Source organism: Batrachochytrium dendrobatidis, assembly GCF_000203795.2.
Source record: "Batrachochytrium dendrobatidis JAM81 unplaced genomic scaffold BATDEscaffold_2, whole genome shotgun sequence".
Lineage (NCBI taxonomy): Eukaryota > Fungi > Chytridiomycota > Chytridiomycetes > Rhizophydiales > Batrachochytrium > Batrachochytrium dendrobatidis.
Window position 1 is genome coordinate 1,248,034 of NW_006281100.1, and position 24,898 is coordinate 1,272,931.

Below are 24,898 nucleotides of genomic sequence, written 5' to 3' on the forward strand. Positions count from 1 at the left end.
ATATAAAGCGCTTGGCTAACCCATTGGTAAAGGAGTCAGAAAAACATCCTTGCATTCCTATCTAGTTTAATGCTTATATTGGTATTTGCCTTTTACAAGCATTCAACCGACAGTCTATTGTTATTGATTTTTAGCAGTCGTTAGCCAATAGTCGACAACCCAAACGAGCATCAGGTCAGCAGTTTTTTCTAGCCAACGTGTTGACACCTGTACTAAGCTGGTTATATTATATAACATTGCATTGTATACATTTAATTCTAACGTAAACCTGGCCCACACTATTTTTACAAGTCAAGATGTGTCAGCCAAGTTGACTCGGACTTGTTGATTTGACGCGCGACCTTGTTCCATTTCATATCTGCAAAAGCCTTATATCTAACCGAATTGCCCGAATCGGAGTTTATTCAATTTAGCTCAAGTCAATAATATTTAAGCCTTTTATAGCTTGAAAGCCTGCCTTGTCATATTTTTATTTATTGAGCTATATACTGTTTTACTTCCTGGACTCGACGCTGAGTGTCATTTGCTGCTTCGGTGCCAAATTCAACATCAAGCACTAAAAACACAACAAAGCCCAGAAAAAGCACAACTTTTGATAAAGCATCGGATCAATCTAAACAGAGAGTACGAATATCTATAGGCAATGCAGCATCAAGCTCAAGATATCCATTCAAAAGCTCAGAGGCACTCGACAATTCTGCATCAGTCTTCAGATTTAGCAGAAAAGTCTTATACAACCAGTCTCCATCACTGCAGCATTCAAACCCCTAAGATTACCACATCCCCAAGCTTTTTCCAAAAAGCAGTTTGTGTTTTCAAACGATCACAGGAATCGGTCAGCCAGTCGCTGTTAGAAAAACGTCCGCTGAAGACCAAAAAGCAAGACGGTGATATTTATTTTTCAAATATTATATCTGGTGTCGATTCTTTGTTTTTTTCTCCTATAGCTAATCCAATTACCACCACACAACCTGGTGCGTCTCAACTTAAAAATATATCTGAAACACTAACCATATCAAAAGATTGTATTATCCAATACAATAGCAAAAACGACGAATTAGATTTGAGAGCAAATAAAAACAAAACTTCCACTCTTACTACACCGTGCATTGTACGATCAGTAGCCCAACCACACAATTCTAATTCAGGCCTTGGTGCTGTTACAGCATCCATTCCGCAAAACGGTAACACTTTTTGCATTCATACTCATATGAATAAATCAAATCCTCTTGTAGCACCGACTAGCATAGACACCATATCTACTTCAAGGCAGACCCTTGTGTCCACACCTGGATGTAATTTCGACGACCATGAGATGCTAAAAACACATTCCAGTTTGAATTATGTCAGTCAGGTTCAATCGCTATGTGACCCAATGCAAAAATCGTTGCTTTTGTCGCCAAAATACCCATCTGGATCGCATTCATTAGACTCCATACACGGAAAGCTCAAACTAAAAACACGCAAACTCGACGCCATTTTCGCTGGGGAAAATGCGCCTTTGTCCGACTTTTCCACATACAGTCTGGAGAGCGGTAGTACCAACAACAGCGTCAACAGCAGTAAATACCTCGATGTTAGTGGAACATCGCAGACGTTATCAGGCGTTACAGAACACTTTGAATCTGGTCGATGCCTTTCACACATCTCCTCATTCAACTCCATCCACTGCCAAAACAACGATTCTAACCATGATTGTCATATCGGCATAAAAAGCATTAGTAGTAGTCCAAAAACGTCCTCTTCACACCGTCCGATAGCTCTTTCGCGACTTAGTTTTAACTCTCTGTTTGAAGCAGGCAAAGATGCATCGACAAGTGAAGCAGCTACTTCCAAACCAAAAACAACCTCAATAGTACTAGTCAAGACAAACAGATGGATTCGTCAAAAGATCTTGAACAAAGGACTACACGAGCAAGTTCACTTGCAAGTACCCAGAGAATGGAAAAAAGAGAAAAAACCACGCAAATTAGTAAGCTCTATTTCTAGCAGCGGCAGCAGTAGTAATGACTCGATTGTAAATAGATTTGCTGAGAATAGTGTGGATCAACAAGGCCCAACCCTTTTACTCACACCGTCAATTGGCCGGAACAGAAGTATTGAAGTTCGACGTGAGATGGGTGATCGTGAAATGGCGAGTAAAGGTAGCAGCTCAACAAGTAGCATCAATACTTCCATTTTTGGATTTATTACCAACTATTTTTCACCTCGTAGGCGAGCTGTTACGTGTGATTTACAACCAGATTCGTTGAATTCAGATTCCATACCGCAATTTTCGTCAAAACTGTCTCTACATGCACCGCTCATCACCATCAATAATACTCATAATAATGGCAAGCATAAAGATAGTAGTGCTAATGAAAACATCAAATCTGTTTCTGAATCACCTATTACGTTCAATTCCAAAGTATCGCCGGCTATAACGGATAAAGCATCTACGGAGTCGGCAACTGATCATTCAAACTTGGTAGTGAAGCACAATCAATCCATACCAAAATTTAATATAAAAACAACTAAATGCACCTTGACAAAGTCAAGCTCAAAAACGGCAATAGCTACCTCTATTCCATCCATCCTATGTACACCAACGACATTGAAAACAATACCACTGCTACAAAAAGTAGGGGATCAATCTATAGGTACTTTAGTGGGCCAATCTGAAAACTCCAATATCAAGCAGATACCTTTGCAGTCCACTCAGCCAACTCAAAAATTAGATGAATTTGAAACTTTGAAATCTGACAACAAAATACAACTCTCGGTTTCGACCACAACCCCACACTATCGAGTCACATCTGCTTTTGAACATCATCCAACTCAAACCTATACCAACATAAACTCAATCTCTGATCTTTATTTTTTGCGCAAACTTGCTTCGGGAGGATTTGCTGATGTATATCTTGCAAGAAAGCGGGTCCCACTTACATGCCATTATTTTGCTCTCAAAGCTGTACGAAAAAAGGATATAGTAAAAAAGAAAATGGTAAGACAAGTTTTGGCCGAAAAAGATATACTTGAATCGGTTCATCATGGGTTTATTGTCGAGTTGCTCCATACATTCCAAACAAAGACTACGTTGTTTTTTTGTATGGAATATGTTCACGGAGGCGATTTGTATCAGATGCTGAAACAATTGGGTGTGAGTATACATTGTGGTTTTAGATTTGAAATAAGTTGTAGCACGTAGGTATAGTTGAAAACTCGCAGGCTTTTGAGCCTACTAAATGCCCATGTATTAAATATATTTGTAGTCGCTTACAGAGAAACAGGCAGTATTTTACGCGGCTGAAGTTGTGGTGGTATTTGAATACCTCCACTCGCTGCATATTGTTTACCGCGATTTAAAACCCGAGGTAAATCCGAGTTACCAATGTAGATTTCGAGTGATGATACCTTTATCTACTATATGCCATCGTTATTACGCCTGATAACTCATGTTTTATTACAAAATACTTTTGAATACTGCAGAATATTCTTCTTGACTCGACTGGGCATATTAAACTAGCTGATTTTGGATTTGCAAAAAAGATCACGTCAACTACTAAATCTTTTTGTGGTACACCCGATTACATGGCGCCAGAAATCATTATCTCAAGACCTTACAGCTTTGCAGTGGATTGGTGGTCACTTGGCATACTAATATTTGAACTTGTGGCAGGAAAAACACCCTTTCGTGGCTTCTCCATTGACGAAATCTACAACAACGTAATTCAAGGCAATATCCAATGGTCGACCAAAGTTTTTGGTAAACTCAAAAAACTTGTTACATCATTGCTAACTCCTGACCCAACGCTACGACTAGGAAGTGTCAATGATGCTAAAGATATAAAAGCGCATCCATGGTTTAATAGTATCTACTGGGAAACGGTTTCGTCAAGAGGTTTGGTACCTCCAACTAAAACATTCAATTTTCCTTCAAACATGACTGAAAAGTATGAGGATGGAAATGATGGAGTGATTGATGCATTGATGGTGGAAGAGGTTACCACATCAAGCGATGTATTGCCACTTCCAATGTTTTGATGATCAGGCTGATCTTCTTGACTTGAAGACTAGTTTTAGCAGTCAATAAGGACTAGCATGGATTGTTGGAAATTGACATGCCACTTTAATTTTCTGATACTGGCTACTCTATCTTTTCAAATAAAGGCGATTTGCAGCTGTATTCACGTAAATGGATTGCTCGTGTCCATTTGAAATGACTTTTTGGTCTAGAATGAATAATGATCAATCATTCATTGCAATTTCCTACTAGAAATTGGCATTCAATTCTTCCAAACACGATGCCCATCATATGATGTACGCAACCAAACTGTAGTGTTGAGCCGAGATTGTCCTTTTTTGGTAGTTATACATTGTACGATTTCCAAATTCAATCATTGCAATACAGATATTGGGTTCGACTGTTTTTAAACTGTACAAACTCATGTATTCTAAAAACTCGGATACGTTTGTGTTTTAGCTTAACCCAATAATTGCGCACTTGGGAATACAACTGTTGTTTCCATGTCAATCATTCAACCTCATAATGCTTGGATGGAAACAGAATTGGTCATTGAGCAAATTCCAGGAATGTAAAAAGTACTGGGACAACTTGATTCCACTAAACTGACAGCATTTTGGCAACAGATTCACTTGATATATGCATAGTACAGGCAGAAACCACTTTACTCGATGAATCATTGACACTCATAAATGGTCAAGGTCACGAAATGCATCTTTTGTTAGTGTCGCAAGTTCGATGTTGAAGCTTGGATAGTCATGTCACACTATTTGTAATAAAGTATACTACAGCGGTGTTGTAGGACAACGTTGACAGCTATAAACGGCCAAGATTGGACCACTAATAAAGATGACGACGCGAACTTGCAGCCCACAATGTAAACCTCGATTCCCAAAACCTCATCTCCAAACTCTAAAAAGCACCATGTATTTGGCAGTGAGTCGCAAAGTAACAACGAGGCTTGAGCATACAAAAGTGTGGTTGAATACAATTTACGTAAGTAGCTTCCAAAAACATGATACACTGATGGTAATGGTTGATAATTTTTCATTTTATCTCTCCATTCTCATATTCTTTGTCGCTAGTTGTGACCACCCCTACAGTACTCCACAATACAAGCTATCACCTGATTAGCTCACGCCAATATCCACACCCGCTACATCTCGCTGACACCATGGATACACCATACGCCCCAATCGAATATCTAAATATCATTTAAGAAATTTAAACTCTACCCTTCATCTTTTTAAATCGGCATTCTGTTTTGAAACAAGTTTGGACTAGTGCACTACTTTGTATTGCCATTTGTGAGTGCCTATCATACAGGAATTTGTTTAGTGCACGTTTTAAAACTCGACTGAATCTCAAAATACCTAGATCTATCCAGCAGTATTCCCAGTTACAAATCAAAGCAGGCTTAGATACTATAAACCACTACAGGATTTACAAACTCTAGATTTAGTAGAATGATTGAATTGCCACATGCAGTACAACAGCTTCTTCCAGGTCAGCAATCTCAATCCAAAGACACTGAGCAGGCAAAATTGACACCTGGGCAAACAAAAAAGGTGCTAGGATTCAAGAAATCGCCATTTTCGCTTGGAAGAAGCAACTCAAAAGTATCCACTCTAGAGAATGAAGAAGGAGTGTCAAAAACGCAATCAATTGGTGGGTCGGTCACTGCTGCAGATGGGCTCGCTAATAGTCCCAAAGTCGGCGCGAATAGACACTTGGCCGCCACAGGTGGAAAAAGTGCCGACGTGGACGATAAGTCGTGTAAGTGTACTGTTTTAATCAAGTGTTTCAATGGCAAACCTTTGTAAATCATGACTGATGGAGATTCTCGATTTTACCGCTTGTGAGTTGCTACAACATTTAAATGATGCGGTGATTAAATGATGGGATGGACTGTTGGTACTTATTTGATTTATATCTGAAAATTACCGCTTTTCAATATTATCTTACAAACACCTGCAACCTGTGAATTGGCTGAATTTGTAATCACATTTCCAATGTATTAAATCAGCCACTTTCTCTAACTATTCTCATACTACTCAACTATGTTTGATAGTCATACCCGCCTCCGTAAACAAGCACGATCAACCACGGCACAGCTCAACAGTTCGCCCCTCCAATATAACACAAAGATCACATTTACCCATATCCACATCGTCAGTATCAGTAAACAAAACACAATCGTCTTTGTATGCACGATCTACTGCCGCAATACAAGATTTCGGCGACGAGCCTACCAAGAAAAAAGTATTGATTCATCATGGCGATGATTCTTATCAACCAACATCCGGCGGGAGAAACAAGAATACGGGTCTTACACCCAGCAATGGAGCATTTGCGTCCATGCCACACGGATTGGGTGGAGTTAGTCACAGTGGAATAGGTATAAATAATGGACACGCATCCGAACCAGAGGATGAGGAGCGAGACCAAGTCGCCGATCTACTTTCTCCAGCCGTATCAGGTGCCATCACCTTGCCTTTACTGACTACTTTATCCACATCATCTCTTCAAACCAAATCAAATGCATTAGATCCACACGATCAAACTGCTAGTCACCCAGAGCTTAATCGTGTCTTATCTAGCCAATCCAAACTGCCTACATCCCATAGCTATCAGTTGGATAGTTATTCTTGCAATGTCCATCCTGCTGGCGTACCTGAATCAAGTTCAATGACTTCGTTGGTCACTCAAACCCAGACCGAACAATCTCTTACATCTCGATTTTTATCGTTTGGAAAACGAATGACAAAAGCACCTATGGTGAGTGCACCAGGAAGTCGCACAACATCGATGTATATGACCACAAATAACAAAGAAAAGGACAAAGAAAAGCTAAAATCACGCCAAGACTCGGCATCAAAGCCTTCAATCTTGTCATTCGGACATGGATTTATGTCTACCCAAACCGCTGCTACTACAGGAAGTGTTACAAATGTAGCCACTTCAGCAAATTCCCGTAGCATTAATCATGCTCATATGACTTCCGATAGCTCCACCACCTCGGAAGCAAATAGTGTTTACAAATCCACGACTTTGCAGGCTGGTATGCCTTTGCATCACAATCAGCACTCGACGGCAGGTTACATTGACAAGACTACTGGCGGTGCACTTTTCAATCCAGCGGCGGGAAAAAAAGCATCTTCTTCTGCCTACGATATTCGCGGCCCGCCCCAGTCCAACTCATCCAACCCTGTTCCCCCCTTCAATCGTATCTTTACTCTAGACGATTACTATATTATTCGTAGAGTAGGTAAAGGTGGATTTGCCAACGTATTTCTCATTCGTCTAAAGGGCTCAACTGGTCGATACTATGCTCTCAAGGCTATCAAAAAGTCTGAAGTGGTTCGCCTTAAGCAAGATAAACAAATCATGAACGAAAAAAACATTCTTTTGGATTTGAAGCATTCCTTGTTGGTCGAGCTATATCACACATTTCAAAATCCAACACATCTATTCATGGTAATGGAGTTTGTGGCTGGAGGAGACTTGTTTACTTTTTTGCGCAAATCTAAAATGTTTCCTGAGCCCTTGGCAAAATTTTACATTTGCGAGGTGCTGATTGTTCTTGAGTACCTTCACGGAAAAAATGTAGTTTATCGAGATCTCAAGCCTGAGAATATTCTATTGGATTCGACAGGTCACATCAAGCTGGCTGATTTTGGATTTGCCAAGAGGCTAGTGACCACCACTCAGTCATTTTGTGGCACGCCTGACTACATTGCTGCAGAGATTGTTGCTGCCAGATCGTATACCTACACTGTGGATTGGTGGTCTTTTGGTGTACTGGTGTTTGAATTGATATCTGGAAAGACACCGTTTAGATCCGAGTCAAGCGAAGGAATTTACACCAATATACAAAGTGGGAAAATTCAATGGGTGCCGCAAGTAACTGGGCCAATAAAGGATCTTGTATCTGGATTGCTAGATCAAGATCCTAGACGTAGATTGGGAGCAAGAGGTGCAGGAGAAGTAAAGGCTATGAAATGGTTTGCTGATGTTCAATGGGACAAGTTTGCTACAAGAGGAATAACACCACCTTCAATTCCGTCTTACCTGGCACCCGAAACAATCGAGCTAGAAAAATCAGGTAAAGGGCCTAATGGAGCAGTTGGACAGCAAACGGACTATAGAGAGATGCTACAAGGGAAAGATGATGGCAAGATTGGTGCTGTATTAGCTGCCACCAACGCGTCTGAAAAAGTTGCCAAATGGGATGATCCATATGGCGGTGTGTTCAAAGGATTTTAAATAGAAATCTTGGTTGTTTTTGGTGGGCATACTTTTTAGTGTTGCATAGTTGATTCAAATCTGATTTTCCTAGTTTTTGTTTTGTTTGGTCTTTGTTACCTCCCTTATTTACCTTTTTTACTTTGATTCTGTTATGCTATCCAAATGTCAAAGAGTTCACATGTGGAAATGATAAATAAAGGCCTCAGCTTTTGCAGCTGTATTCACGTAAATGGATTGCTCATGTCCATTTGAAATGACTTTTTGGTCTAGAATGAATAATGATCAATCGTTCATTGCAATTTCCTACTAGAAATTGACATTCAATTCTTCCAAACACGATGTCCATCATATGATGTACGCAACCAAACTGTAGTGTTGAGCCGAGATTGTCCTTTTTTGGTAGTTATACATTGTACGATTTCCAAATTCAATCATTGCAATACAGATATTGGGTTCGACTGTTTTTAAACTGTACAAACTCATGTATTCTAAAAACTCGGATACGTTTGTGTTTTAGCTTAACCCAATAATTGCGCACTTGGAAATACAACGGTTGTTTCCATGTCAATCACCAGGAGAAACCCCAGTAAATTGAAAGCAATCATTTGACAAGACTGACTGTTCATTATACAGACATCCCTATTTGGCGTTCCATTTCACACAAGTGCGGCCGCAATACCAAATATATCAAATATTTAAATGTAAACAAGTAAAACTGATATAAAAGCATGCCAAGTACAAAAACCAACACAGATAGCAGAGTATATTTTGAATCAATAAAGAATCCGATACATTGTTGCTGATCAATAAAAGTGATTGTTTAAACTAAAGTTGTCGGAAATGCAACCATATGGAGTCTACCACATTCTGTGCATTACTTCAAGTGATGCAGCACGACCAAGGAATCCTGCAGCGTTTGCCTAATAATATCACAGGTAGATTAACAAAATTTGGCCCAAATGGAATTCAGTCTTGTCACAGCCGCACAAAGCAATCTCATACGAATGACTTACAGGGAATGCTCTGAGTAGGGCTGGTCCAAGTCCCTTGAATAATGCACTTGCACCCTCTTGGGAAATGATTTTTGCAGCACAGTCCAAGAAGCCCTTGTATGTGCCAGCGGGGGCAGCCTGAATACGCGACTTGATCACATCAGGTGGAATAGCAATTGACCACATGGCAACACCAGCCATACCTATTTGAAATAGTGAGATGAGAAATTAAATTGGGTACGTAGAATCAAAGAGAACTCGCTTGTGATGCCAACATATAGCAGTAAATCATAATCAAACGTACCACCAGAAAACAAGACAGCGCCGATGGAAAGGGACTCGGAATCCTTGCAAAGAAGACGGTGAAAATACTCGTAGGAGACAAAATATGCAGCAGATCCAGGAACATCCTAGCAACAATACATTCCAAACATTTACAAGAGTGTGCCAGATTATCAAATTAGAGTTGCAGCACTAGACCAATTGATGCAAACTAGTCAAATACAAGACTTACGCGAGCCAGAGTAGCAATGGTACCACGATATAAACTGCGAATACCACCCTCACGAAACATGCCAATACCGGCATCGGCCATGCCTTTGTATTTTTTACCCATGTTTCCAACCTGATCTTGTGTTTGCAGTACGACTTTGACACGCTCCATTGGAGTAGTAACAACAGTGGTGGGGATAGCAGAGAATCCACCGGCAATAGCATATTCTAGCATGGTGAGTTTTTGGGAGGAACGCTTAGGGGTGCATGCATATACGAGCTGCTGCCCAACATCATAGGACTAACGTTGTGTAATACAGACACGATAAACCATGAATACAAAGATAAATATAAAGACTAGACAAGTAGACTTGAATCATCTTACCCAAAAACTCAGGGCTGTAGTACGGAAATGAAAATTTCCAAGAATATCAAGGTGGTCAACCGATGATCAAGAGTAGATTAGCACGTGAATGTCAGACACGTTCCAACTTGCCAGCATTCGTGGTTATTCAAGATTCTATACGATAAACTGAATGAATATTCAATGGGCAGTAAACTCACCAAACATGGGAGTCACACCAACCAATGGAGAAGCCATTCCTTTGTAGAGACCACGCAATCCATCTTTGGCAATCGTTTGTTTAAAACAGTCGGCAAGACCAGAGTACTGGTTGCTAGTCTGCAGTCTTACTTTAAGAGTGTCAAATGGATGCTAATATTTCAGCCAAATAAGGAAAGTGATTAATAAGCGTCACAGATCAAGGGAACGGAATTGCTTAATCTATTTCGGTGGATGCAATTATGATTGCATGGCCGAAAACAAAATGGCATTACAAAACATAGATTCGTATGGAATACAAAGATGGAGTAAATTAGCATGCTACTAGCTGCTGGTTAACAAGAGTAAAGGCATCTTACACCAGCAAGGACAGTGGCAATACCGGCAAAGCCGCCCGACAAAAAAGACTTTGCTTGGTCCATTTTTGGAGCGACCTTTTTAACAGACGCAGTTGTATCACCCATGGTTGTAATCACAAGACCAAGTGTATCCGAAAATAATTGAATCTGCAAGAGCAAGTAGATCCAGCAGTGTTGAATTGACAACATTTACTAAAAGTGAAATTATTAGCTCGTGATTTTTCACGTGACTAAAGCAAGGACATTACAACCTTGTACAATGCAGCCGAGTACTCCTTGGACACTGGAATTCACGACATCTAATGCTTGATATATAATGCAAGTCGATAACAATGTAAATAATAAATATGGGTTAATTTTCTAGCAGATATTTAAAATGCATATATTGCCCTTGATTCTGGAACTTATTTGTCTAAAGTATAGCTCATATTCAAGCATAAAGGGTGAGTAAAACATCAGGGGCGTGGCTTGTTGATTAGGGCTGAGTTTCATTTAAAATATTACTTTCCAAATATTGGCAAGCTCACCTTCTTTTACTATTAATTGATTGGTTACTGTTTAGATAAGACCTGTAAGCTGCACATTGCTAATCGTTTGCTATTTCTGCCAGAGTGATTTGACTAAAAGTGTACTAGTTACGGTCCGATTATAGCATAACTACTGTACTACCGGCAACATGTTCCACCTGACTCGCAACAACATCCCATTCTTTCTGCCATTAGGATTCGTTGGTTTATATCGCTGGTTCTGGTTTTTTGTTAGAGTATGCCAATGCTTTTGTTGTTTATACACTACTGATTCCTATCCAACCAAGTAGTCACTGGATACTGCAATCGCTATTCAGGATCCATGGGTTTATAATTGAGCCATCTTTTTTGTCAAATCGAGCCAACCAATGCTGGCTCTGAGACTAAATTGAGTTGTGTCTGCAACCTATATACCCTGCATTCATACACCGTAGTCTCTTAGACAATGCCCATACAACTCCACATAGCTATCGAGTCAGTGATGACTATGTTTTTTGGATATTTATATATGGACGAGTGGCAACTGTCGGTGGCTGGCTGTCTGAGCGTTCTGCAGTTGTACTACCCAATACTACCATATTGATTTTATTGATCTTTACAGTCCCGCCACTAATACTTTGCTTTGTTGTATGGCACTTTAGATTCTTGCCTATTGTCTATATAAACCGCTGAAACCCAGAAAACATCCCAGGTACAAATCATACAGAGATGTCACCATTTTAGTGCCTACCATTGACTCGGGCGAGGAAATTAAGATGGCTCTAAAGTCATGGCTGCTGAACCGTCCTGCGGAGGTTATTTTCATTACTATTCCAAAAGCACTTGCTGCACTCGAGGCCCTAGCTCACGAGGTAGATCCGGAGGGCCGTCATGTTCGTGTTATTACTGTCAAGAAGGGAAACAAGCGCAACCAGATGGTGGCTGGTATCAACCAGGTTCGAACGGAAATCATTGTATTCTGTGACGATGATGTTGTTTGGCCAGAGACCATGCTGGATTACCTGCTAGCCCCCTTCGAGGATCGTCAAATGGGGGGTGTTGGTACTTCGCAAACCGTCATTACAAAAAACAAACGCATGACCATTTGGGAAATTCTCGCTGCCTATCGTATTACCATGCGTAACATTGAAGTTACTTCTTCTACATATATTGATGGTGGTGTTTGCTGCCTGTCTGGTCGTACTGCCACCTATCGCACTGCTATTCTTCGCGACCCTGATTTTCAGAAGGAATTTACAAACGAGTTTTGGCGTGGAAAGTATCACCAACACTCTGGCGATGACAAGTTTTTGACTCGCTGGATGCATTCTCACTCTTGGAAGACATTCATTCAAGCCTGTCCCGAGGCCGAGCTTGCTTCTACTTTCAAAGACAATTGGCACTTTTTAAAGCAACTGCTGAGATGGACACGTAATACTTGGCGATCGGATATCCGCTCCGTGATTTTTGAACGATATGTCTGGACCCGCCATCCATTTGTTGCTTTTTCTATGGTAGACAAATTTTTTAATCCCATTACTCTTATTGCTGGACCTGTGACCGTTGCCTTTTTAGCTACTCGGCCTGATACAACAATTCCTCCATGGGCGATTGTTGTCAGCTATATTGTTTGGTTACTAGTGACTCGTCTCATCAAGTACATGCCTCACTTCATTCGCAGACCACAAGATGTGCTTGCCATTCCTGTATGGCTTGTTTTCAACATGGCCTTTATGTTTATGAAAGTGTATTGTCTATTTACTCTGTATGTTACTGACTGGGGTACACGTGCTGGTGCTGATCACAAGAAACCTGAAACGGAAGAAGAAATAGCTAAATTGGCTGCCGAGAAGGACATTAGCGAAATTTATATTCCATACTGGTCAATGGACTTGGATGAGTGGCCATACTATCCTCGCACATGGGTTGGAACCGAGCATCCCAGATACAAGTCCAGAAATGTTTTAGAACCTTTTGAGGGCGAGGAACCCGACAAACCTGCAGAGCAATACAATGTTTCGCGGAGTACCGCTTTTGAATCAGGTCAAACCCTTAGTTTAGCTGATGTACAGGACATTATTGTTCCTGCTCCACAATCTCAAATAGATGGTACTCAGCCATTAGACTCTACAGCTTCAACTCAACAGGAAGCTGTTATTCCAATACCTAGTCATATGCTCAGCCCGCCTACTTTGACAAACCCATCTGATTTTGCCACATCAAGAAGTGGTGCATATGATATCGAGTCGCGCGGGGAACAGAGCCAGGTGGCAGCTGGTCAGCCGTACGTGGTGGTTCAAGGGTCAAAAAACTTGAAAAGCACTGAAGCAAATACAGATGCACGAGTATAAAATATGACAACACTGCCACTATACTTGTATTTGCTAATACCAACTGTCTGTCTACTGTCTCTCCTATATTTTTCACTTTATTACACACCATGACATTTTCCATAATTTGTTTTTGAAAATGTAGAGGCCATGACAGGCTTTGGATGCAATTTCTCTGTCATTGCTATGCTACTCACTTTTTGATTCAGATCTATGCTATTGCTAGAAAATGAATCTCCATTACTTTCTTTTCAAGCTCGACTCTTATTTTTCATTAAAATCCTTTGTTCATCTGTGGAGATATATTTTAGTTTTTAGATTTTACTGAGATGTAAATAAAATCATATGGAGCTTTGATTACTTTTTAAAGTCCATCTGATTTGAAAGGATCAGATGAGACACTGAGAAAGTCTAGTACAATCGTGTCGAGTATGTCTCAACATTCAGCACTTGATTCCGACAGCTTGGACGACGTAAAATGAGTTCTCCGAACTGGCGAGGTGGATCTAGGAAGCCTATATCCATTCGAAGGAGATAATAGATCGCCAGTCTGCATTCCCCTAACTGGCGATGCAGACTGTGACGATCCTGACTCGCTGTCTTGTGTTCTCTCTGTTATGACTGCACTCGCATGTATAAATTCAAACGGATCCATTTCTTCTTGGATATACATTCCATTGGACTCGTGGCATTTGCAGTTTGTATGGGCCAACATGGTTGTAGATGGTGATGTCGGATCCACTGCAGACGAGGACCCTCTTCTCTCAGGTGATCGTGCTCTTGCAGATCTAGCATATGGTACGTGATGGTGATGATGCACCACTGTGGAGGGGGTAGATACGACTAGCCCAACGCCGACTGCTTGTGCTTTGTATACTTTTGTTGGTGATGGCGGCTGAGCTTCAATCAACGCGGATCTTCGCTTGGCTACATTGTGTGTTGATAATGACGAAGCAGTTGTGTGCGCGATGGATTGAACTGTGCTTATACCCGCTTCACTGTCGTCAAGAGTATTTGCCGAGTCTGATATGCTATTATCTTGAGTTTCGCCAGCATCAAGGCTAGAGATGGTCTTGTCTTTGCTGTGTTTAGGTTGAATACTGGGTTGCTGCAACGATCCGTGACCATACACCCAATCCCATATGCCCAACCCTAAACTAGATATAAAGGCCACTCCGCATAAACCCATAAAAAACCATTGCATGCCCATAAAATCATCTCTATCCCCAACCGATCGAATCTTGGCAAGGATCAAAGGAAATATAAACAACGAGATGTTTAGTGCGGATGTGAGAAACCCATATGCTGTAGCAATCTGGTGTTGACCAACCAAGAACGGAACACATGGCCACAAGGATGATGCGAAAAACGAATATGCAATACCCATAAGTGTCATTGCTGCGATGGGTGTAAAGGTTGAATATGCTAGGGTAGTGTGTGCTATAAAGATGATGATGATGGAAATAGGCAGGAGAGTGGATCTATGACCAAAGTTGTCAATAAAGATTCCTGATAAAGGTGATCCTATTGCTGATATTATATCTGGGATAGACATGACTATATTTGATACAAGGTAATGGATGTTAGCTTAAATGAAATGCTGTTTCAGCGTGTTTAACTTGCCTGATCCGGACATTTGTGGATTGTTTGGGTACCATTTAGACTGGAAAACTAGTAGGTTCATGAATTCAGAATCAGTTAGTAGATGGAGTCAATGGTTTGAATACTTGAACGATCGTGCCTTGCAACAACTTACAGTCAGTGCACACATGAAAGAAGGGTAGGATTGAGCCATAGATGAACACGGTAGTTAGAAACAAAAGCCAAAAGGATGGTCCAAACCGCCATACGTGCTCAATATGAACCTGATCGTCCACCTCATCATACTCTTCGCTTTCATATCCATCTTCATTGATATCGTCAAGAGTTGTGGTTGCATCGTAAGTGGTGGTATCGTCTGTGGTCATTGAGGTATTAATATGGATTTTTGGTGGAGTTGGATGCAATGCAACCACGTCTGGCTGTTTGGACTGGTCTTTACTTTCTATAGTTGTCTTTTCAGCCGTATCGTTTGAATTCGTTATAGTTTCTACAGCTACAATTACCATAGTTTGAAGTCAATCTACCATTCCTGTCAAATACCCAACTTCTTGAGCTTCAACAAGATATCTTACACATGTCTAAATCGCTGCCGTGGTCGAGAGTAAACCTATCCATTCGATGACAAATATACCCTAATCCAATAGCACATAAAAGACTTATACAACTGACGCTAAGCCCAACCCAGACAGCTCCTTGGACCCCATCACGGTTAGCAATCCACGGGCTGAGATTGGCATTTACAGCGGTGGCTAATCTAGCGCTAGCCAGATTCATTCCCAAAGCAAATGCCAATCCAGTCAGGCGACCTTCAAACCATTGTGTGATGATACTTGCCGATGCAACTTCGAGACTTTCGCCTCCAATACCAAAAATAAGCCGTCCCGTGGCCATTACTATAAAGTTCTTGGTTGTTACTCCTATGGCAAAAATCGATTGTCCTATGCACACCATCAACGAGAATACAATGACCATGTACGAGGTTGGGTATTTGTCGACCAACACGCCAGCAAACAATGGCAAGATGATGTTTGGGAAAGAGTATACTGAATAGAGAAGATTGAGTTGGAATTGATAGGTGATATAGTCGATGTTGAGATAGTTGTACATGGGAATATTAAGCGCCGATGGAAGATCGTAGCTGTTTCAGGTAAATAATTGGGTTAGCTGTGGATGATTTATGCAATATTCAAATTACATATTGGATCGCATTTCGAATTGATATGGACAAGGCTAGCAACCCTGACCTAAAACAATCTTGATATGTATTTCCAATATAGACCATAAAACTCACCAGTAATAGTTTCCAAACACCATCAAGCAAGAAAGGGCGAGTACCACCCAATGCAGGTATTTTTTTTTATCCATCGAGACACGATCGCACCTTATCTTGATGAATATGCTTTGCTGTGGTCAATTTCAGAGTATACAGCAAGATAAGTGAATCGACCAATTTATAAATATTTTGGAGATGGCTGTTTAAAGAGCAATGTTATGCAAACAAGAAATAGATTTAGCGCCTTTTCTATCAGAGTCATCCGGTTTTGAACAATAGAATTGCATAGATTACGTTTTAAACAAATATATGCTTAGTTTTAAACGAGGGGTTTGAGCTGGATTTGCAAAACAATCATATTAGGCTTTAGTCGGGTTACTGCTTGGATCTTGCGTGGATGGACATTACGCTTTTGTTCACTGCAGATTAAAACTAGATAGCATAGATTTGGGAATTTTATTGAAACCGTATTCATATAAAATGGAGCACTGAATAAAGATGTCTAACAGCCAGTTTCATGAAATGATTGATGCCAGTTTACTGGACAGCATTGTGCTCTGAACTCTAGTTCACTAGTCTTTCTCCACGCTCATTTTTGTATAAACAACTGACCAAATGTTCACATCACAGTTTCAGTACATTCGATACCATTGAAACCTGTTTAGTCCCCTTTCCTACAAACCAAACATTACAAGTAAATATTGGCTGATTGATAAGAAACAACAGTTGTGCTGAAACGTGTGATATTGTTCCCTTGAACTAGTATATGAGATTTTAGAATACAAGGAGTTTGTAGAGTTTGGTGGGCCACATCAGAACAGCCGAACCCAGTATCTGGTGATTGCACAATGTGGTATGCCAAATGTGGACAATCCAGATCAAAACTAGTTTGTATGGCGGACACTGCTCAATTGAAGCAGTCAATTGTAGTAGAAAAAAGCAAGAGTATTCAACTATTGTTTATTCCAAAGCAGAGGGAAATCACCGCAAGACAAATACAAAAGTGATCTATTTTACGGAATATGGCTTTAAACCAAGTGAATCAGCAACCACAAGATCAGTGGAAATGAAAAATGACGGATTCAGACTAGAGATGGCTAAGAACGGCCTCGGCACCCGAAACATCCAGCTCGCCAACAGCAATGTGTTTGACGACACCATCACGGACAACCATGGCAAATCGCTGGCAGCGCACGCCCAAACCCTTGTCAACAAGATCTAGCTCCATGCCAATAGCTTTGGTGAAAGCCCCAGAGCCATCTGCCAGGAAGAGAATCTTGTCACCAGCCTTTTCGGCTTTGCCCCATGCATCGAGAACAAAGACATCGTTAGTAGCAAGACAAGCAACGGTGTCAACACCCTTGGCCTTGAAGGCCTCATACTTGGAGATGAACCCAGGAAGATGCTGAAGATGGCATGTTGGAGTGAATGCTCCAGGCACGGCAAAGACAACGACTAGCTTATTGCCAAACACAGCAGCAGTTGACTGGGGTTTGGGCAGAGCACAGGCACCGTGTTCTTGGGGATTGCCAGAGGTCGTGAAGGTGGCATCAGGCAACTTGTCTCCAACTTTTAGAGTCATGGTTTGGTGAGGAGTGGAAATAGAGAGTTGGGGTATACAGAGCTTGAGATCATTTTAAGCGTCTTTTATAGTTTTCAAAATCTGATTTCAGCTTATTGAATGCATCTTTTACCATCTGATCTACCCGATAAATATTATCCGTCATCTGATCTATTCGGAATAGTTTCTCAATTGATTTGCTCCTGCAATTCAACTATTTGCCAATTATTCCGATTCTAAATCTATGATGCATACACATTTACCCACTGTAGCTAATTTGGAATTACTCCGATGAGCTGTAAAAACTGAGTGATGCTTGCAATAACGGCTTAGTTTAATAACGGATAAATATAAAAACATTACAAACTGTGACCTAGCGTTTTGTGCAGCAAGATCTAAACAGTCTACACTATTCTTTATCCTTGCGAGCGCATTTGTGGACCTTGCCAAGCATAAATGTCTCGAACAGAAATACCAAGAATCTTGAAAACAATATTACATGCAAGCCCAACACTTGTGAGTGGCAGACAGATTGGCAACAATGAATGTGTCCAGACTTTTGTTGACAGCATTTGAACCTAATCTCTGGATTGCAATGGATGAGTCTGGTATCAAGCTTAGGACTGTACAATGCATGGCTATGCCAAAGGTAGAGAAGGTACAAGGTTTAAATAAAACATTTCAAAACTATAGTTTGATTGTGTGCTTTATACGACGGTCGCTGTGTTTGGAGATCAATCAAGGAAGCTGTAACGTCAAGACTAAACAACGACATGAACATTTCCAAACACGCATACTATTCTAGACAACATTTCATTCCACAAAACAACTCATTGAACATGATGTCAACCATTCAACAAATGTCGCGCAGATTGAAACCATACCACAGTTGCATACTATCCATTCCTAAACCTTGCAGGAAATGATTCGAGTATGATAATGGTTTTGTGTATCGAGCAATTTCAGACACCAAAAGCTTGTATAGAACAATCAGTTTCTAGTAGGAAATAACGAGTATTTAACCATTATTTATTCCAGAGCAAAATAGTCAATCCAAGATAAATACATGAAATATTCCATTTTACGCAAATATGGCTGCAAGTCTCAATCCATCAAAAATTTATTTCTTGTTGGCCTTCTTTGCATCAGCTTCCTGGTTCTTGATCACCTTCTTGACAATCTTTTGCTCCTCAACGAGGAAAGCACGAACAACCCTATTTCAGACAGGAGTATTCAAACGTTAGCACACAATTTCCAAAATCGCCAGCTATTGTACATTGATACGAGGCTTACCTTTCGCGAACACAGTTTGCACAACGACTGCCACCGTATGCGCGGGTAACGTGCTTCTGGGGAAGCGAGAGACGAGCATAGTGAGTGGGGCGAAGAGCGGGAAGCTATAATATAAAATTGTAGGTGGTGGATTTAAATATGCTGTATAGTTCGCATCACAACGTGGCATGCCTTAAACTTACACCAGGAAGGACAGTACCACAGTCACCGCATTTGGGGAAACTGGCCTTCTTTTTGATGTGAAGAACGGCAAGCTTGCCACCTAATCCGAGTCAAGTGTTCAATGATGCAGATATGTCAGTAAACGGCCAGATGCTTTATAATAAACCAAAACCTGATCTTGCTTAATAGAAATCCACTTACCAGGAGTCTTGATGACACGGGTCTTGTTAGACTTGGTGTTGTAAGAGAGACGACGACGATAGGTAACTCGTTGAGCCATTTGTCTGCTAAAGAGAATCAAAAGTAGTTGATTGGTCCAATATGAACAATGAATATGTTAGCAAGTAGTAATCATGCACCAAAAGCAAATCTTGACAACCGCCAATAGACCCAATGCATTCCATCCATCCTGAAACCAATCATGGTTAATCCACCAACTGCTGATCCAAGCTGCATATCCAAGCCTTTAGCGTTTTCCAAATGTTTAGTCTGACAACTACCAATCCAGATAATAATCGAATGCAAGCCGAGTCCAAGTTGATCAAGACAAGCCTAATTGGAAAAGCTCTTCAAAATCAAAATGAAGAACAAACTATACAATGCGCATCTCAATTGGCAGACTAGTTGTGGCAGTAAATTGGCTGGATGTACTAGCTGCTGCTACATTTGAAACGACTTGGATTTGATTCAGAAATGCAACTGCATGCATATTTGTATAGATGAATACAGCATGCATGCAGTAGACCTATGGATGGATGGATGCCTATCATATTTGCACTCATGCAACTGCTTACATACAAAGATCGAGTGGTGTAAAGTAAGTCGGAAATTCGACCGTTGAAAGTTGAATGTGCGGGTCACCAAGTCATTCCCTATATTTTACCGTCCACACTCCATTAACAAAATTATACATTCTGCCCACTATATCTGTTTGCTGAACATGACTCGCACATTAGTTTATTGTTATAGCGTGTGATCTACTCGTGCTTCGACTCTGGATTTAAATCTTGCTCGTCAGACTCTTTGGGTTTGTTTTTTTTAAAAGATGGATTGTCAGCAGGTTTGGACTTGATTCCTGCCTTCAGTTTGTAGCGTATGCCAGATTTCTTTTCCTCGCTCTTTATCGAATCGCCCGATTCATCCACCGTGTCTTGCGAGTCGGAATGCTTCTCATGCTGTATGTCTTCTCCAAGTAGTGGCCAAAAATCATCCATATTCTCAGTATCCAACAGATCTTCAATTCCGCTCTGTATCAGTTTTTGTAACGATTCAATGGCCTGTTCAATTGTATCTTGATCCAGTTGAAGTTCTGATGCGGCCTGTTGAAGCAGATCACTCAGTATCTCCTTGTCAACATCATTGATATTGTCACTGCTGGTAGTTTCGAATTTTGAAAAAATGTTGGGCTGGTTCTTATCAGCAGTGTGTTTAGTGTCCTCAACAATGACTCGGAGCTTTGCTGTTACATCAGTTTCATCGTGGATCTTGCTGATGACACCATTCGCATCCTTGACTGTAACGGGCTTATTCAGCTCTACTTTGGATGTGTCTTCCTTGTCCAAATCAACCACTAGTGGACCAGCAAATGGCGATCGCTTTAGATCGTGCTCGTATTTCAAAATTTGAATACCTGTCATTGAAGGTAGTTTCGGTGCAGGCTTCTTGATCTGCGGTAGCGAATCGATCTTCTCATCGGGTTCTTGCAAGCCTTTGGAATCGGAAGTCGTATGTACTGTAGACGAGGCATCTGATTTGTCAGTAAGAGTGTTTTGAAGAGGAGACATTGGATGACACTCAATCAAAGGCGTTTGATGCGCTACTTGATGAACAAATGTTGGGTCGCGACACAGACGAGATGTATGAACAACCACATAATACTTGCAGCTCGATACTTCTCTTAATGAAGAAATTACATCTCCACTGTTTTGTGAGCATTGATACTAAATATCGTGTTGCAGTAAATACGTTATAAAATAGGAAAGCAGCGTGTCATGTTAAAAACGTTACTTTTTCAACTATGCATTGAATAGCAATTTCCCACTCAAGCATCATTGCATTACCTCAATAGTAACCTCTCTTGCAGATCCTATAATATCGCAATGCGTGCCGCCACTCCAAACCTCCTTCAGAACCCACACCGATCCACCGCTTTCCTTCTTCAGCACGACATCCTGCAATTTGATCTTTGTAGATTTACCCAAGATATACTCTGTAGGTTCACCTTCTGACGTCTTTGCTGCTTTAGCCTTTTCTGCTGCATGGTTGAATTGTCGCACGTTGCCATTGGCACACAACTCATATGTCCAGTATCCACCGGGGATCTAACCCAACCAGAGTAGATATCAATTAGCTTAAATTTATAATTCTTTGAAAATATTCTCAACATGGCACCGCATATAAAAGTCAATCGCATCACTTGCAAAATAAATACACTTGATAGATTTGATGAGTTTCAGTCCAGCCTGCGTGGCTTCATTTCGAAATAGCACGTTATCAGTTGTACTGCTCGAGCTCGCACCTGTTTTGGAGCTGGATTCAGCAGGAAGAGTAGACAGTTTAGAAGATCCCAAGCCAGGAGTATCTATTATGGTGGTATTCGGAATCAGACAAGCAAACAATGCTTGGCTTCCATCCTGCGTTCGCTTCATCATCATAACCGATGCGCCATTCTATGTTCAGCATGGTAACAAGTCAGCTCATATACATGCCAATCTAAGACCTAGTTCACGTATGTAAAACCTTGGTCTTTATATCCATCAGCTCGTCTTGATTGATCCAGTTTCTTCCAAATACAACTTTGAGCTCAGGCCTGGCAAAAAGGTCCATGTCTACATGAGCTACTGTAGAGAATGCACTGGGTATTTTATCCGGTTTACCCTTTACAAAAGTGTCTTGTTTCGTTTGAGCAAACGTATGCCGTGCAAGCAAGCCAACGAGTATGGCATGGATAAACATGGTCTTATCTGATGGCAGTTGCATGTTGATACTGTCGTTTTGAATCAATACACTCACCCTCAGGTCTGTTCATTTAATCTTGACAATTTCATTCAAATCTGCATTGGCTTGGCTTTGAAATCAAACTTGTCAAGACCAGCACTCATCCAAGGTTTTATTTTCCAAATACATTCAAACACATTGTAAATTTCATGAGTTTATTGAATCAACGCACATAGTGTTTCAACAGGTTCGTGCTTCAGTAATGCACATAGTCTTGGATGAACCCCAGGAATAGGAACAAAAGCGATTTTTTTCTTTTGGTCAATACTAGAATTTGCTGCTGTTGCTAAATCAATGGCACCGCGCTGTTTAGAAACAGATTCAAAACAGCCTACGAGCTGTTCCAATAAATCAGTTGCATTGCCGTCAACACCATCGCGTTCAAAATGGGTTAGCATCTCTTGCGCTTGCTTCATTGCATATGCCTTGTCTGTCGAATTGGATAGAGCTGAAAATATTGCAATGTACGCTTCAGTCGCCATACCAGTTGCTAGACAATCGTCTAAAGTAGTTTCAAACAGTTTCAAGGCTTCTTTGGATTGACCCAATATACCCATAGCTTGAATTGCACAGATATGCCCAAGTGGAGGAGGTGGTGACGATACTGCACATCCATCCTTTACAGTAAACTCATTGTAAAGTGTCAGCACAAGTGATGGATCTTTAGGACCATATGCATTAGACACCAGCGCTGCTTGCATAAGTTTAGCCAAAATAACACCTCGTGAACGGATTGGCATACGTGACAGATGGATACGATCACGAAGATAGTCGATATGTTTACCACTTAGATCCTTGGATATAGCTAAAAACAGACTTATGGGTAAAGCCGCAGGTGTGATTGGTTTTCCAGCATCACGGTCAGGATGGTTGCTGTTGTTTCGATTATTGGTAGTGTTGTTGCGAGGATCATTGATTGTATGGCGAAGTACAGTCCATGCCAACATTGAATCACCACAGTTCAAATACGCTTCAATCATAGCAGTTTGCATATCTGTTGTAGGTCTAAACCCGATCACATTTTCCATTTTGTAATACAATCGAGAAGCAGCAGTAATGTTTTTTCCTTTGCCGTAGCAACGGATCAAATTGGTAAAGGTATCAGCGTTGGCCTCAACTTGGGCTCGACGCATGGACTGATACTTGCGTATAGCATCACCAGGCAAGCCACGCTCGCAGTATACTCTCATGCTAGCATTATATGTTTCAGTAGTGTGTTTATGTGTAGAATAAGTGATTTGGTCAAAGTATTTTTGTGTTTTGGTGATGTTCCCGATTTGAGCATATCCTTGCAACAAATGCTGGCGAATAGTAAGAGCATGCTCCGCATCGCCGTGCTCAAATATCTGAACAGAAAGTGCTTCAGCGGTTTCCATATCACCGACATTACAGTATGCAATCAGTAGATGGCAAAATGTCGTGATCTGCGGCTGAAGACCAACTTCCATCATGCGAGAAATGAGCGACTTGCAAATCTCGGGTTGATTGGCAGCAGCAAACACGGCAATGAGCTCATTGCATATAGTCACATCCACCAAAGTAGCTGCTGCTGTGCTGGTTTCGGATTCATGATGGCCAGCTGAAGCACGCTGAGATGTCTGAAAATCAGAATACTCTCCAATCACTTGTCTGCAGATACGAACAGCTTTATCCAAATCGGTCTTGGCGGCATATCTAGCAGCACGTAAAGTGAAAACATCCATTTCCTGCTGAGCTTGATGGCCAGACTGCATGTAGTCATTACGGATTTTTAATGCGATATCAGCCAACACGACACCAGTGGTATTTCCAAAATACAAAGTATTGACTCGAGTCATGACCACACGATCCATCAAGGACAGGTATGTACGATGTGAGATCTTGGATAAAGCCTCTTTTCCAAGAGCACGAAGACTGTCATAGGCAGCCAAGAGCTGGGCATCAGTTCCAGCTTTTAGCGAGTTGTCCAACGCACGCAGATGAACGATGGGATCAGTGGAAAGGCCAGCATCAAACCAGGACAGTTGATTAAGTTGACCCAATTTGTTGAAATTGTTGGATGGAGAAACTCCATCATTGATAGTAGTGGTGGTTGGACGCAGTTTGATAGTACCAACAAGTTGCGAGTTGATGGCAGATCGAGGAGTTCTTTTAATATGGGATCTGCCTCTAGTAGAAGTGGAATTCTGAGTGGTGGAATATCTAGAAATTAAACCAAGAGAGCAAACAGAATTGCATGCAGAAGTAGTCGCTGTTCTAGTAGTAATGATGGCTCGCATCAGCATCGTCATGGTCATGGCGATCGCCTGCTGTCCAAATCCAACCAAAAAAGAAAATCCAAACAGCTCAAATCACTTCATCCAAAAAACAAACCAGGTCACGTGTGTTGACTGGAACTGACTCTTGCCAAAAACCTATCAAAGATCACATATCGTCTCTACCAAGTGCATATTAGCCATTGATGCATTACTAATGAGATTCTATTTTAAATAAAATACTGAAATTCAGAATAAATGCTCGTTTTATATCTTAGTTCTAG

At 41.0% G+C, this 24,898-nt stretch overlaps 9 protein-coding genes across 9 annotated transcripts; 3 read left to right on the forward strand and 6 right to left on the reverse strand.

The window, feature by feature from the left end:
• Nucleotides 1-643: 643 nt before the first annotated feature.
• On the forward strand, nucleotides 644-4,023 carry BATDEDRAFT_86653 (uncharacterized protein; the record flags this gene model as incomplete). The annotated part of the gene is made up of 3 exons (XM_006676875.1): nucleotides 644-3,139; nucleotides 3,252-3,353; nucleotides 3,469-4,023. The coding sequence occupies 3 exons, from the start codon at nucleotides 644-646 to the stop codon at nucleotides 4,021-4,023; spliced, it is 3,153 nt and encodes a 1,050-aa protein (XP_006676938.1).
• Nucleotides 4,024-7,234: 3,211 nt separating this feature from the next.
• On the forward strand, nucleotides 7,235-8,068 carry BATDEDRAFT_3752 (uncharacterized protein; the record flags this gene model as incomplete). The annotated part of the gene is made up of 1 exon (XM_006676410.1): nucleotides 7,235-8,068. A coding segment is annotated over one exon (834 nt), but the record flags the coding sequence as incomplete, so codon positions are not given.
• Nucleotides 8,069-9,108: 1,040 nt separating this feature from the next.
• Nucleotides 9,109-11,128, reverse strand: BATDEDRAFT_18840 (uncharacterized protein; the record flags this gene model as incomplete). The annotated part of the gene is made up of 8 exons (XM_006676507.1): nucleotides 10,908-11,128; nucleotides 10,657-10,848; nucleotides 10,300-10,450; nucleotides 10,121-10,134; nucleotides 9,758-10,036; nucleotides 9,548-9,653; nucleotides 9,265-9,446; nucleotides 9,109-9,171 (listed from the first exon to the last, which is right to left on the reverse strand). The coding sequence occupies exons 2-8, from the start codon at nucleotides 10,843-10,845 to the stop codon at nucleotides 9,109-9,111; spliced, it is 984 nt and encodes a 327-aa protein (XP_006676570.1). The 5' UTR covers nucleotides 10,846-10,848; nucleotides 10,908-11,128.
• Nucleotides 11,129-11,175: 47 nt separating this feature from the next.
• On the forward strand, nucleotides 11,176-13,787 carry BATDEDRAFT_34464 (uncharacterized protein). Its single transcript, XM_006676751.1, has 3 exons — nucleotides 11,176-11,227; nucleotides 11,292-11,419; nucleotides 11,825-13,787. The coding sequence occupies exons 2-3, from the start codon at nucleotides 11,333-11,335 to the stop codon at nucleotides 13,511-13,513; spliced, it is 1,776 nt and encodes a 591-aa protein (XP_006676814.1). The 5' UTR covers nucleotides 11,176-11,227; nucleotides 11,292-11,332; the 3' UTR covers nucleotides 13,514-13,787.
• Nucleotides 13,788-13,928: 141 nt separating this feature from the next.
• BATDEDRAFT_23019 (uncharacterized protein) lies at nucleotides 13,929-16,459 on the reverse strand (the record flags this gene model as incomplete). The annotated part of the gene is made up of 4 exons (XM_006676622.1): nucleotides 13,929-15,049; nucleotides 15,249-15,587; nucleotides 15,667-16,232; nucleotides 16,386-16,459. The coding sequence occupies 4 exons, from the start codon at nucleotides 16,457-16,459 to the stop codon at nucleotides 13,929-13,931; spliced, it is 2,100 nt and encodes a 699-aa protein (XP_006676685.1).
• An 834-nt stretch (nucleotides 16,460-17,293) lies between these two features.
• On the reverse strand, nucleotides 17,294-17,973 carry BATDEDRAFT_18846 (thioredoxin peroxidase AHP1). Its single transcript, XM_006676508.1, has one exon. It carries the CDS (start codon nucleotides 17,947-17,949, stop codon nucleotides 17,455-17,457), a length of 495 nt encoding a protein of 164 aa, XP_006676571.1. The 5' UTR covers nucleotides 17,950-17,973; the 3' UTR covers nucleotides 17,294-17,454.
• A 1,057-nt stretch (nucleotides 17,974-19,030) lies between these two features.
• BATDEDRAFT_86291 (uncharacterized protein) lies at nucleotides 19,031-19,663 on the reverse strand (the record flags this gene model as incomplete). The annotated part of the gene is made up of 4 exons (XM_006677007.1): nucleotides 19,031-19,142; nucleotides 19,222-19,325; nucleotides 19,404-19,483; nucleotides 19,585-19,663. 4 exons carry the CDS (start codon nucleotides 19,661-19,663, stop codon nucleotides 19,049-19,051), a joined length of 357 nt encoding a protein of 118 aa, XP_006677070.1. The 3' UTR covers nucleotides 19,031-19,048.
• A 637-nt stretch (nucleotides 19,664-20,300) lies between these two features.
• BATDEDRAFT_86292 (uncharacterized protein) lies at nucleotides 20,301-22,340 on the reverse strand (the record flags this gene model as incomplete). The annotated part of the gene is made up of 4 exons (XM_006677008.1): nucleotides 20,301-21,323; nucleotides 21,444-21,704; nucleotides 21,804-22,052; nucleotides 22,123-22,340. The coding sequence occupies 4 exons, from the start codon at nucleotides 22,336-22,338 to the stop codon at nucleotides 20,361-20,363; spliced, it is 1,689 nt and encodes a 562-aa protein (XP_006677071.1). The 3' UTR covers nucleotides 20,301-20,360.
• A 174-nt stretch (nucleotides 22,341-22,514) lies between these two features.
• Nucleotides 22,515-24,656, reverse strand: BATDEDRAFT_86293 (uncharacterized protein; the record flags this gene model as incomplete). Its single annotated transcript, XM_006677009.1, has 1 exon — nucleotides 22,515-24,656. One exon carries the CDS (start codon nucleotides 24,654-24,656, stop codon nucleotides 22,536-22,538), a length of 2,121 nt encoding a protein of 706 aa, XP_006677072.1. The 3' UTR covers nucleotides 22,515-22,535.
• Nucleotides 24,657-24,898: the final 242 nt, after the last annotated feature.